Source organism: Perissodus microlepis, chromosome 17, assembly GCF_051167445.1.
Source record: "Perissodus microlepis isolate ML-2025 ecotype Zambia chromosome 17, ASM5116744v1, whole genome shotgun sequence".
In the NCBI taxonomy this organism is placed as follows: domain Eukaryota; kingdom Metazoa; phylum Chordata; class Actinopteri; order Cichliformes; family Cichlidae; genus Perissodus; species Perissodus microlepis.
Window position 1 is genome coordinate 35,200,646 of NC_140477.1, and position 13,595 is coordinate 35,214,240.

A 13,595-nucleotide genomic window follows, 5' to 3' on the forward strand; every position below is an offset into this window, starting at 1 on the left:
CCGTCATCACCTATGCAAACCATAAACCCTGGTTCTCTGCAAAGCTACGCAACCTGATGAAAATCAGAAACTCTGCCTTTAAGTCCAAAAATAGAGAAGCTTACACTACAGCCAGAGCAGATCTATCATGGGCCATCAAAGACGCAAAGCGGCAGTATGCAGATAAGATCAACACACATTTCACAAGTACAAAGGACACTCGGCGCATGTGGCACGGCATCCAAACAATCACGGGCTACAAGCCAACACCTCCAGCATGCAGCAGTGATCCCTCTCTGCCAGGCCAACTAAATGACTTCTTTGCACGTTTTGAGACAGAGAACAAAGGAAAATGCCCCCCTCCCCCAATGACCAAGTACTTTGTCTGTCCACAGCAGATGTCAGGATGACACTTCACAGAGTAAACCCGCGAAGAGCTGCAGGACCTGACAACATACCTGGCCGGGTGCTTCGGGAGTGTGCTGACCAGCTCGCAGGCATCCTCACGGACATCCTAAACACATCACTGAGCCCAGCTGTGGTACCTGCATGCCTTAAAACCACAAAAATCATCCCAGTGCCAAAGAAGTCCACTGTGTCCTGCCTCAATGACTACCAGCCGGTGGCACTTACGCCCATCATCACTAAGTGCTTTGAGAGGCTGGTATTGAGGCACATGAAAACTCAGCTTCCACTGAATCTGGACCTGCTACAGTTTGCTTATCACCAAAACCGCTCCACAGATGATGCCATCTCATCTGCTCTTCACCTTTTTCTCTCCCATCTCGACAAAAGGACACTTATGTCAGAATGCTGTTTATTGACTTCAGCTCAGCATTCAACACAGTCATTCCACAGGAGCTGGTAAAGAAGTTGGACTCACAAGGAATAAACACCTCCCTCTGCAATTGGATCTTGGACTTCCTAACTGACAGGCCATAGTCTGTCTTCATAGGAAATAAAACCTCCAAAGTCGTCAGACTGAGCACAGGATCGCCGCAGGGCTGTGTGCTTGGTCCACTGCTGTTCACCCTGCTAACACATGACTGTACTGCACAGTACAGCTCAAACCACATCATCAAGTTTGCAGATGACACAATAGTGGTGGGTCTCATCACCAACAACGATGAGTGTGAATACAGAGAGGAGGTACAACACCTGGTGGACTGGTGTCAGAATAACAACCTGTCTCTAAATGTTCAGAAGACTAAAGAGATGGTTGTTAACTTCAGGAAGACCTCAATGGCCCACACCCCTCTGCACATCAACGGATCTGCTGTTGAGATGGTCAACAGTGTAAAGTTCCTGGGTCAGCCGATCTCTCCTGGAACCTGAACACCACCACCATCATGAAGAAAGCCCAACAACGTCTTCACTTTCTTAGGAAACCAAAGAAGGCCAGTCTCCCTCCTCCTATCCTCACATCATTTTACTGGGGAACCATTGAGAGCGTCCTCTGCTGCTACATCACTGTGTGGTACGGGAACTGCACCCTCGCTGAAAAGAAGTGTCTGCAGCGCATAGTGAGGACAGCAGAGAGGATCATTGGAGGCCCTCTCACATCCACCTCCCAACTCTATGACAGACACATCATCCGACGTGCGAACAGCATAGTGAAGGACACTCTCCACCCCTCACATGCACTGTTCTCCCTCCTTCTATCTGGCAGACGGTTTCACAGCATCAAAACCGTGACGACCAGACACTGCAAGAGCTTCTTCCCCCAAGCAGTCAGAGCCCTCAACTCACTACCACAAAAGGACTGATATAAACATACACTACACATTACAATAATCATCAAAAGACTCAAAAACAACAAAAACTACCACAAATCCACTACAAACTGGACCTGGGCTCAGCATGCTTATTTGCACACTCAGTCACATAGTTCTGAACACATATAAATTATATTATATTTGCACATTTTGCATTTTGCACATGTCTTTGTCATGTCTCGTCAATGATATCCCGACAATAACTTGAAACTGGTATTTAATACCTACTGCACATTCCACTTTGTATTGTCTCTGTCCTGTCTGTGTTTATCATACAGTTAATATTGTATAGTTACCATTATAGTATTGTATAGAATTGTATAGTTAGTAATTAGTACCCTTTTATCCCTTAATTTTACCGAAACATAGCATGTTATTTATTTGTAATTCCTAGTTTTATATCTCTTGGAGATATATCCTTTATATATTTATAAATGCACCATGGGGGGCTTAGGGTGAAACAGCATTTCGGTACACTGTATACTGTGTATACTACTGTATTGACAATAAAGCTCTTGAATCTTGAATCTGAAGTAAGCCTGCAGTGTGAGAGCGAAGTGCTCTAATAGGGTGATATGGTACTACAAGGTCATTAAGATAAGATGGGGCCTGATTATTTAAGATCTTGTATGTGAGGAGCAGGATTTTGAATTCTGGATTTAACAGGAAGCCAATGAAGGGAAGCCAATACAGGATAAATCTGCTCTCTCTTTCTAGTCCCTGTCAGGACTCTTGCTGCAGCATTTTGGATTAGCTGAAGGCTTTTCAGGGAGTTTTTAGGACATCCTGATAATAATGAATTACAGTCGTCCAGCCTGGAAGTAATAAATGCATGAACTAGTGTTTCAGCGTCACTCTGAGACAGGATATTTCTAACTTTAGAGATGTTGCGCAAATGGAAGAAAGCAGTCTTACATATTTGTTTAATATGTGCGTTGAAGGACATGTCCTGGTCAAAAATGACTCCAAGGTTCGTCACAGTGTTACTGGAGGCCAAGGTAATGCCATCCAGAGTAAGAATCTGCTTAGATACCATATTTCTAAGATTTTCAGGGCCGAGTACAATAACCTCAGTTTTATCTGAATTAAGAAGCAGAAAGTTAGCGGCCATCCAGGTCTTTATGTCTTTAAGACATTCCTGCAGTTTAACTAATTGGTGTGTGTTATCTGGCTTCATGGACAGATAGAGCTGGGTGTCATCTGCATAGCAGTGTAAATGTATGCTATGTCTTCTAATGATGCTGCCTAAGGGAAGCATGTATAATGTAAACACAATTGGTCCTAGCACTGAACCCTGTGGAACTCCATAATTGACCTCAGTGTGTGAAGAGGACTCTCCATTTACATGTACAAATTGGAGTCTATTAGATAGATATGATACAAACCACTGCAGCACAGTACCTGTAATACCTACAGCATGTTCTAATCGCTCTAATAGGATATTATGGTCGACAGTATCGAACGCTGCACTGAGGTCTAGCAGGACAAGCACAGAGATGAGTCCACTGTCAGAGGCCATAAGAAGATCATTTGTAACCTTCACTAAAGCTGTTTCTGTGCTGTGATGAGCTCTGAAACCTGACTGAAACTCTTCAAATAAACCATTCCTCTGCAGATGATCTGTTAGCTGTTTGACAACTACTCTTTCAAGGATGTTTGATATGAAAGGAAGGTTGGAGATTGGCCTATAATTAGCTAAGACTGCTGGGTCTAGAGATGCTTTTTGAGTAAAGGTTTAACTACAGCCAGCTTGAAGGCCTGTGGTACATAGCCGATTATTAGAGATAGGTTGATCATATTTAAGATCGAAGAATAAATTAATGGCAGGACGTCTTTCAGCAGTTTTGTAGGAATGGGGTCTAAAAGACACGTTGATGGTTTGGAGGAAGTAATTATTGAAGTTAACTCAGAAAGATCAATTGGAGAAAAAGAGTCTAACTTAACATCAATGGTACTAAGAGTAGCTGTAGATAATATTACATCTGTGGGATGATTATTGGTAATTTTTTCTCTAATGATAAAAACTGTATTTGTGAAGAAGTTCATGAAGTCATTACTAGTTAAGGTTAAAGGGATGGTTGGCTCAACAGAGCTCTGACTGTTTGTCAGCCTGGCTACAGTGCTGAAGAGAAACCTGGGTTGTTCTTATTTTCTTCAATCAGTGATGAATAGTAAGATGTTCTGGCTTTGCGGAGGGCTTTCTTATAAAGCAGCAAACTATTTCTCCAGGCTAAATGATGATCTTGTTATGGTCCTGGGTCGTGTGACCCAGTGTTTGAGTTTTTTATGTATCTTTGGTATTCATTTGTGCCCTAGTTTAGTTCATCTAGTTAATTTCTAGGTTGCTGGTTAGTTCTTTGTTTCTTAGTTGTTTATGTCATCTCCTCCTGTACTCAGTCTCCCTGGTTCGTGCGTCCTGCCTACCTGTCATGAGTCATGTCTGTGTGGTTATGTTAAGTTCATGTCATGTCTAATCTCCATGTTTCCTGTTTTACTTTGAAAGTCTGTGTCCAATGTCAGTGTATTTAGTTTCACTTCTCCTGTCCTGTCTTTAGGTTCATGTGTGTCAGCTGTGATCCCATGTGTGGCCACTTCCCTTGATCATCCCTTATGTGTATTTAGTTTCTGTGTTTCATTCAGTCTGTGGCTGTGTCCCAATTCAGGGTCTGCACGCTTGAAATACGCGCACTACGTACGGTGCGTACTATAAGTACGAGAAGTGCGGAAGTGAGAGGCTTGTGAAATGGGACGGTATACGCTTCGTCGCGCTGTTCAGGTTGCCTAGCAACCATGATACTAACCGCGAGACACGTTACATACAGCATTGTTTGACAGAAATGAAGGAGAAAAATGTGTTGTTGGTCATTCATTTTTGTCATGACATCACTTTGATTAGTTGAGTATCTGAGGCTGAGACCACAGGACTGTAAAACATGATTGTTGGGCTTCATTTCTGTGCTGAACAGTCATTTAAGATTAGTTAGTAAATAACAATTAGTTAATGTTGTTCATTAGACTAAAGTCATCTCACTGTGGTAATGTAAATATAATATGGCCAATATTATAGTATTGTCAGATTATTATGATATATATATATATATATATATATATATATATATATATATATATAGAGAGAGAGAGAGAGAGAGAGAGATAGAAGCCACTGACATAAAGACAAGAAAGCTCCTTACCATGCATGGAGGGTTTCACCCCAAGTCCAGCACCCTGAGGCTGTACGCTAAGCGGAAGGAAGGGGGCTGGGGACTGGTGAGTGTCAGCACCACAGTCCAGGATGAGACAACGAACATCCAAGAATACATTGGGAAGATGGCCCCAACTGACCGAGTGCTCAGTGAATACCTCAGGCAGCAGAAACCCAAGAAAGAGGAGGGAGACGAGGAACCATCATGGAAGGACAGGGCCCTGCACGGTATGTACCACCGGCAGATAGAGGAGGTGGCTGACATCCAGAAATCCTACCAGTGGCTGGACAAAGCTGGACTGAAAGACAGCACAGAGGCACTAATCATGGTAGCACAAGAACAAGCTCTGAGTACAAGATCCATACAGGCTGGGGTCTATCACACCAGGCAAGACCCCAGGTGCAGGCTGTGTAAAGATGCTCCAGAGACAATCCAGCACATAACAGCAGGGCGCAAGATGTTAGCAGGCAAGGCATACATGGAACGCCATAACCAAGTGGCCAGCATAGTGTACAGGAACATCTGTGCCGAGTATAACCTGGAAGTCCCAAGGTCAAAATGGGAGATGCCCCCAAGGGTGGTGGAGAATGACCGAGCTAAGATCCTGTGGGACTTCCAGATACAGACGGACAAAATGGTGGTGGCTAACCAACCGGACATAGTGGTGGTAGACAAACAGAAGAAGACGGCTGTAGTGATCGATGTAGCGGTTCCGAATGACAGCAATATCAGGAAGAAGGAACACGAGAAGCTGGAGAAATACCAAGGGCTCAGAGAAGAGCTCGAGAGGATGTGGAGGGTGAAGGTAACAGTGGTCCCCGTGGTAATCGGAACACTAGGTGCGGTGACTCCCAAGCTAGGTGAGTGGCTCCAGCAGATCCCGGGAACAACATCGGAGATCTCTGTCCAGAAGAGCGCAGTCCTGGGAACAGCTAAGATACTGCGCAGGACCCTCAAGCTCCCAGGCCTCTGGTAGAGGACCCGAGCTTGAAGGATAAACCGCCCGCAGGGGCGTGCTGGGTGTTATATATATATATACACATATATATACATATATATATATATACACACATATACATATATCACTGACTTTCAGCTTGTTGTGTTTGTGGATATATGACTGACTTTAATTATTAAACATTCGCACATAAATAAGTGACGTCATATTCAGTACTTTTGACAGTTCACTCTTCGGCCGCTCCATCTTATTAGGGAAATTCCATATACATAAATGTAAATTTCAAAACTCAACCCCATCATTTAATTTGTTTTTGATTGAAATTGAATATTACTTAAACTCTCTTAAATTAACTTCCAATAAAAACGGTTTATCATTGATTGAAATTCATTCAGAAATGTTTAACGAATGAGCTGTCACAACTTTCAAGTACAAAGTTGTTATGAAGTCTGTCACATCCCCCCCCCCCCCTTTTTTTTCTTTTTTTCCTTTATTTATTTATCCTTCTTATTTCATTGTACTGTATATTGTTACTCTTATTCGCCTTGTATGCCTACTGTGCAAACTGAACTGGAATGACTGACTGTTCGCTTTATGATTTCAATAAAGTTTGGAAAAAAAAAAAAAACCTCTTCGGCCGCTCCCTTCTGCCGTATTTTGCGGCAAAATTCTCCACACCCACCCACCGCCGCGCTATGAATTGTGGGATATATGGGACCACGAAGCGTGCACCGGACCACGCTTGATATTTGGGGAAATCGACGGCGCATTTGGAGTATGCATTTGAAGTACACTTCGAATTGGGACAGCCGTCGTCGCGTGGCGGTGACGTAACCGCGCTTAAAATGCGTACTTCAAGCGTGCAGACCCTGAATTGGAACACAGCCTGTGTCGTGCCGTCTGTGTTCCCACCCTCCATGTTTTCACGGCCAGTCTTTGCATTCATAGTCATAGTTTTCTGAGCCTTTATAGTTTATCATAGTATCAGTTTCCTAGTTTAGTTATAGTTTAGTTCAGTCACTGTGCTTCTGCCTTGTTTGAACTCTATGTCATCAGCCATAATAAAGGCTCGCTTTCAGTTTAAGTTCACCCCGTCTCCTCACCTGTGTTCACACCTGGGTCCACCACACACACCACCGCACGGTCTGTCTCCACAGACCGTGACAGATCTTCTAAATTTGTGACACGCTATTTCCTCTCCAGCTTGCATTAAAGATCTCTCTGAAAATATATACCATTGGCCCATAAATAAAACAAATTCTCAATATTCAAGAGGATAAGGCACTGCTTGAAACTTTTTCAGACAACTTGACAGGTAAAAATGCAGCCAAAAAAATGAACTGATTCATTCGAAAGGAATCTTCAGTCAATGAAGAAGTCATTTGAGTTACAAAATGTTTCTCCCACTCAAAATGCAATGCCCAGATGAAAAGAATCAACTCTCTGCATTTCCTTTCTTGATGCATGCTCAGTCATCCAGGTAATGGATGACTGAGCATGCATCAAGACACCACATTAGATAGTTGTCAGTTTATTTAGAGGAGTGTGGCAAAGCTTGTCGAAACTGATGTCAAATCAAATCAGCATCAGGTGTCAAATGGTAGAACTGACACACCAAATCAACCATTCTGACAGAATAACTTTAAAGATAACTTTAGTTCAAGATCAGGTTGACCTAAGGTTCTCAGGTTTATACCGTTACCACGGAGGATATACAATAACAGAACTTTTTACATGTTGCAGAACAGATGTAGCCTCATGTCATTGTGATGTAAAACATGAATAGGAAACATGAGGACATCAGCTTGTAAGCTATAAGTACATGAACAAACTGTAAATGACTTCTGGTTCAAACTAGCCTACCATCTTTTACTCTTAGTTCATCTATAGATTCAGCATCAAAAGTAACAAATTCTTTACTTTGACATAATTATGACATTTACGGGTCAATGTGAAGCACTTCTGTTTGAACTGAGGTGGAAAATGGGTGCAGCTACTCTGCTGTACAGGAGGAGGTGTTGTTGCATTGTCTGGACCCTGTTAAAGTGATGAATATATAACACCATCATAATCTCATGTAAGCTTGTCTACTATGTGCAATGATCACAACTTGCAAAAATAAAAAACTGAATCCAAACAGCCTCAGCAAATCAAGAGTTTATGAAAGGATGGCAGGTGAATGATACAGAAGTAAATATCTGACAGCATTCTAGTAGTTATGCATGTTGTTGCTGAATCACTTAAGTTGTAATCACAATAAAACAATCAATTATTTTCCCACGTGAATTTTTCATTGTTGACATAATGCTGATCAGTTTTTACATTGTTTTATGTGACAGAAGAGAAAAGACTACAACCACTAGTATAAACATTTCAGGATGGTCCCATAGTCAGTCACGACCCACAGATTGCCACGATCATAGCTCACATGGCTGATGCGAGAGGGCATTGGTATTTTGGTCCAGCTCGTGCCTTGTGGAGTGTTGCTGTCGATGCCTTGTCTGTAGAGAGAAGACATTGATACTTAAATCATTGGATCTGTTTTATTTGTGCAATTGAGGTTTTGGCCTCAGCTCCTCGCCATATTATCTATCCTGAGTTAAGAGTTGTAAGTCTCATGGTTGCTCGGTCTGGTGACCCAAATATAATGTTTTTGATTACTTCATGTTCTGTGATTTGGGGGTTTCTCATGGTCTAGTCTGTTGCATTTCTAGCTCCTTTGGTTATTCCTTAGTATTTTTGGTGATTTCTAGTCTTTAGATTTTGTTAATGTTCTGTGTTACATCTAGTTATCTAGGTTTCTATGTTCGTGTATTTCCTGTTTTACTTTGGTAGTCTCATGTCCTGTGTTAGAGTTTTCTGTTTTTCTTCCTTCCTGTCTCGTGTGTCAGATTAGGTTAAGCTGAGTCTCCCTTCTGTATTTATTGTGTGTTTTCCTTTGTTCTTTGTCGGGTCGTCTGCATTTCCTCTGCTCTTCTTCACTCCACATTTTCAGGTTTTCTAGTTCAATGTTTCAAGTTTCATGTTCACCTTTTCCCAGTTTAGGTTTTGTTAGTTTCCTTTCTGCCATTTGTTTTGTAATATTTGTTGCAGCCCTAAATAAAGGCTTGCTTTCTGTTAACATCCACCTCCCTCTCCATTTGTCTGCATTTGGGTCCGCATTCTCTTCTCGCCACGCCGTCTGCCTTAGCAGGCGTGACAGGAAGAGGTAAATATGTTTAACAGATATGAAAAATGAGATTTCTATGATTTCTTTTAAGTGAACACCTAAATGTATTATAGAGGAGAGACAGATCATTCAAAGAATCCACAACTGAAATCTGAAAATTCTGTAACGACAAAGATAACCAGAGGAGCATAATTTATGAGTTACAGAAACTATGATGATTATAAGCAGTGTTGGGACTAACGTGTTATTAAGTAACGCGTTACAGTAACTACGTTATTATTGTGGTAATGAGCACGGTAACTAGTTATTATGCCAAAATCAGGAACGCGTTAGTTGTTACTGGGATTTAAATAGGCTCGTTATTCGTTACTTCGTGTGGTGGCTATCACGGAGCTTCCACAGATTCAGTAACATTAGCAAGTGGTGGAGGCCAGCAGGTGGATGAGAGAAAGGGGAGGCAAGAGGAGAGACCCGAAGCGGCCGCCCGTCCGAGTGTCAGGTGAACTGAACTTCAGGTAAGACGTTATGACCTGCAGTCTATCTGGGTCAGATATGAACCAAGTTTAGTTGGAGTTTATTTTCGTTGTGCTGAATTTTCCGTACTGCGTGCTAGCTAGCATGACGGAGTTTCTATACAGCTGGGTGGTGCTATGTTACTGATGTTGAACTTTATTTTGTTCATACGGTTAATTATTAGAGTTGCCAACAGTTCCCTAAAAAACGGAATCGCCTCGTATTCAGAGAAATTATTACGGTTTCGTATTTAGGTGAAAAGGAACAGTTTGTCCCGGACTTCAGCTACAATGAAAAAGACACAAAGCTGGAGTTATTCCGTGTCTTTGCTGCACAGCACTTCTTCTCTCATTCTCTCCCCTCCCTCTCCTGTTGCTACTTTAATCATGAAACTGATCAATGATCAGCTGATCGGCTTTTCCCTCTTGTTTATTCATCGTCCACTTTGCGCCAGAAAGAGGAAACCAGCGGATGTCGTGCTAAACAACAGCAGCACGTTTAAGCTTGATCAGCTGTTGTTAGAATTTATTTAATATTAATTTCTAGTATCAGCTGATGTTTGCTGGAGCCACAGCTGTAAAGCTGCTGGTCATGATATCGGTTTGTATATCTGGTGAGAGGGAAACATGAAGATGAAACCAGGAGATGTCCTTACTGAATCATCAGAGCTGAACAGGTGATGGAGAAACAGGTTTACCTTTTAGGAGACATGAATGAGTTGAAGGGAAGTTATGAACTGTTTCTGAGAGATAGAAAAGGATCCTGGTGTTATTTAAGTAGCTGACAGCTGGTAACTGTGCAGGGGCGGATCTAGGAAAGTGTTGCCAGGGGGCAGGTAGGGCATTAACAGGGAAAGGGGGGCACAAAGAAATACTTTGTTATTCTCATTTAAAATGTCTAGCTTTTAATAAATAATTATCTGAGTCTTACAACAAATGATTGATACATATATACCATCAAGACAGTGTACATCACTGTCACAACAGTGTTTGTTTTCATTCAAAGGCTTTATGATTTTTCCTATAATGGTGGGCCGGTCTCTAGTCAAAATGCCTGGGCTGATTTTTTGTCCCAGTCCAGCCCTGTATGCAGCTCATCTGCAGTCTGGTGTTACCTACATCTTCCTATTCGGAAGGCAGAATTTCTGAGTTCTGAGTACAATCAAAAGCACCACGACTGCAGTTTTTGTGTTGGATGTAAAAAGCGCATATGACGCTGTAACGTAGGCTAGAATCATGGCGGCGGTCAACAACGGTCCAGGCGTGGGATTTCTCTCGTGGAAATATGCACATTATTTTTCCTTTGGTAGGTGGCACAGTGCACTTGTGGCAAGTAAGCAAGCTAGAAGACTGGCAGTCTTGCTGGGTATCCAGTTAGCAACACATTAACAAGAGAAGTCTGAGTAAAACCAAAGTTACTTTCCCTAGTAACTAGTTACTTTGAAAGTAACAAGTAACTTGAAGTAACTGAGTTACTTTTGATGGAAGTAACTAGTAATGTAACTAAATTACTAATTTAAAGTAACTTACCCAACACTGCTTATAAGTAAACATTACTAGTTTTCTTTTGTAGCATTTGACTGGTGATTCTACACATGAACATTTTATGGCTCAGTGATCATTACAATGAAAGTCGCTTCTAGAAAGATTTAAGCACAAATTGCCTTTGTGAGCAATTTGTTATTCATTTGTGGAGAGGTCATTCTAAGGTTGAAGAGCAAAATAGTGGTTGATCCATTGCATGGATAACAACAGAGGAGTCAAAAACATAACCTGATTCAAACAGAGACTGAAAGAGTCAAAGCAAAAAGAAAGAAGAAAGAAAGAACAGAAATACTGCCAGGGCTAGTTAAAATGCTATCAGACTAGATTAAGTGTTTACCTTTGGAAGACATCTCCTCCTCTATTTACAACAAAGACGCTTCCATCAGTCCCAATTTCAACCATTACTGCAAGACCATCCACTTGTATCCAGCCACTGATGCCACAGGTGCTCGGTGTTACTTTCTGTCATGAAAAGCAAATGTGGTGAGATGTCTTGATCATACAAATAACAACACAAATGATCATTAAAATAAAAAAGAATTTACTGTGAAGTAGATGTTTTGACCTGAGTTCACTCCCCAGCATCCATATTTTGAGCTGCAACTGAAATACATTAAAAGCCCTGGCAGGGTTGTCCAGCTCAGGGTGCTCTGTTCCCTGTAGGCTGAGGCAATGGTGCTTTTCAGACAGTGGATGGTGGAGGTGTCAGTAACTCCCACCACCTGACCATCACCTCCAGCATCCACCTGCTGTAAACTCTCACCTGAAGACACACAGAGGTACAGATCATTCATTCAAACAGCTGCTACTGTGCACACTCTGCTGTCTTAAGTCTGTGATAAAGCTCACCATTCGCAAAAACAAAGCTGCCAGCTACGTATTTGTAGACCCTGTCGTCGAGGTCAACACCCCAGATTCCTGCAGGTCCCACTGAGACATGCTTCAGGGTGAGTGAGCCCATTTTGTACCACTGTGATCCAAGCAGAAAGTATGCATAATTGTTGCTGTCTGTCATCACAACGTTCCCCTGCCCAGCATCAATCTGTACAGCAGGAAACTGTTGTGGACCCTCCGTGCAAGTGCAGCCTGTGAAGAAAAAAGCACAAGTTAACTCAGTGCATGATGTATCACTTTTAAGGGGAACTTTTTGTTTTGCTCTATTTATTTTACCTTCATTGGCTTCAAGAAATATTGCATTGTCGCATTTTAAAATCAGGACTTACCATGACTGACAAATGGGTAACTAAGGACCAACAAGAAGGCTGCAAAAGATTTCATATTGTCTCTGAGTCTGTGTGTTAAAGGAATGAATCTCTGTATCTTTGCTGAGCTACTGCCCTATGATAGGTGTGTTTGTGTTAGTTTTATAGCACGCTGAAACATTAGAACTGTGAGTCTGACCTGGTTTTCCAGGCAGTTTTCCAGAGCTAATAAAGGAGGAAATGTTTTAGCATTTACTAGAAACTAAGAGTAAGAACTGATAAGTGATAACTTCCTGGAGATTATTTACTAGAATCTACAATGGATTTAAATCGGCCCATGGTGTAATGATCTGTGCTAAACAGATTATTTTCTTCTTCTATTGTTGCGATATAATCACGTCGTGCTGACAATGACCGTATGAAATGTTATCATTCAACAGTTCCCATTCAAGTGGGTAAAAAAATATCTAATAGAGATCTCTTCTCTGAGATATAAATGTTTTTGTTCGTTCATTTGTCTTTTCAGCCAAACTAACCACGAGGATTCATATTGGGAAATACAGTGGCTTGCAAAAGTATCGGCCCCCTTGAACTTTTCCACATTTTGTCACATTACAGCCACAAACATGAATCAATTTTAGATTTTCAGATTAGATGGACAGCGTTCGTGAACAGCAGTTTTCAAATCTTGCCACAGATTCTCGATTGGATTTAGATTTGGACTTTGACTGGGCCATTCCAACACATGGATATGTTTTGTTTTAAACCATTCAATTGTTGCCCTGGCTTTATGTTTAGAGTCATTGTCCTGCTGGAAGGTGAACCTCCGCCCCAGTCTCAAGTCTTTTGCAGAGTCCAGGAGGTTTTCTTCCAAGATTGCCCTGTATTTGGCTCCATCCATCTTCCCATCAACTCTGACCAGCTTCCCTGTCCCTGCTGAAGAGAAGCACCCCCAGAGCATGATGCTGCCACCACCATATTTGACAGTGGGGATGGTGTGTTCAGAGTGATGTGCAGTGTTAGTTTTCTGCCACACATAGCGTTTTGCATTTTGGCCAAAAGGTTCCATTTGGGTCTCATCTGACCAGAGCACCTTCTTCCACGTTTGCTGTGTCCCCCACATGGCTTGTGGCAAACTGCAAACGGGACTTCTTATGGTTTTCTGTTAAGAGTGGCTTTCTTCTTGCCACTCTTCCATAAAGGCCAACTTTGTGCAGTGCACGACTAATAGTTGTCCTATGGACAGATTCCC

General features: G+C 42.0%; 1 protein-coding gene across 1 annotated transcript; it reads right to left on the reverse strand.

Moving 5' to 3' along the window:
- Window positions 1-8,064: 8,064 nt before the first annotated feature.
- Window positions 8,065-12,565, reverse strand: LOC146369995 (fish-egg lectin-like). Its single transcript, XM_084910351.1, has 5 exons — window positions 12,365-12,565; window positions 11,991-12,227; window positions 11,687-11,904; window positions 11,479-11,603; window positions 8,065-8,416 (listed from the first exon to the last, which is right to left on the reverse strand). The coding sequence occupies exons 1-5, from the start codon at window positions 12,417-12,419 to the stop codon at window positions 8,275-8,277; spliced, it is 777 nt and encodes a 258-aa protein (XP_084766477.1). The 5' UTR covers window positions 12,420-12,565; the 3' UTR covers window positions 8,065-8,274.
- Between the last annotated feature and the right edge of the window lie 1,030 nt (window positions 12,566-13,595).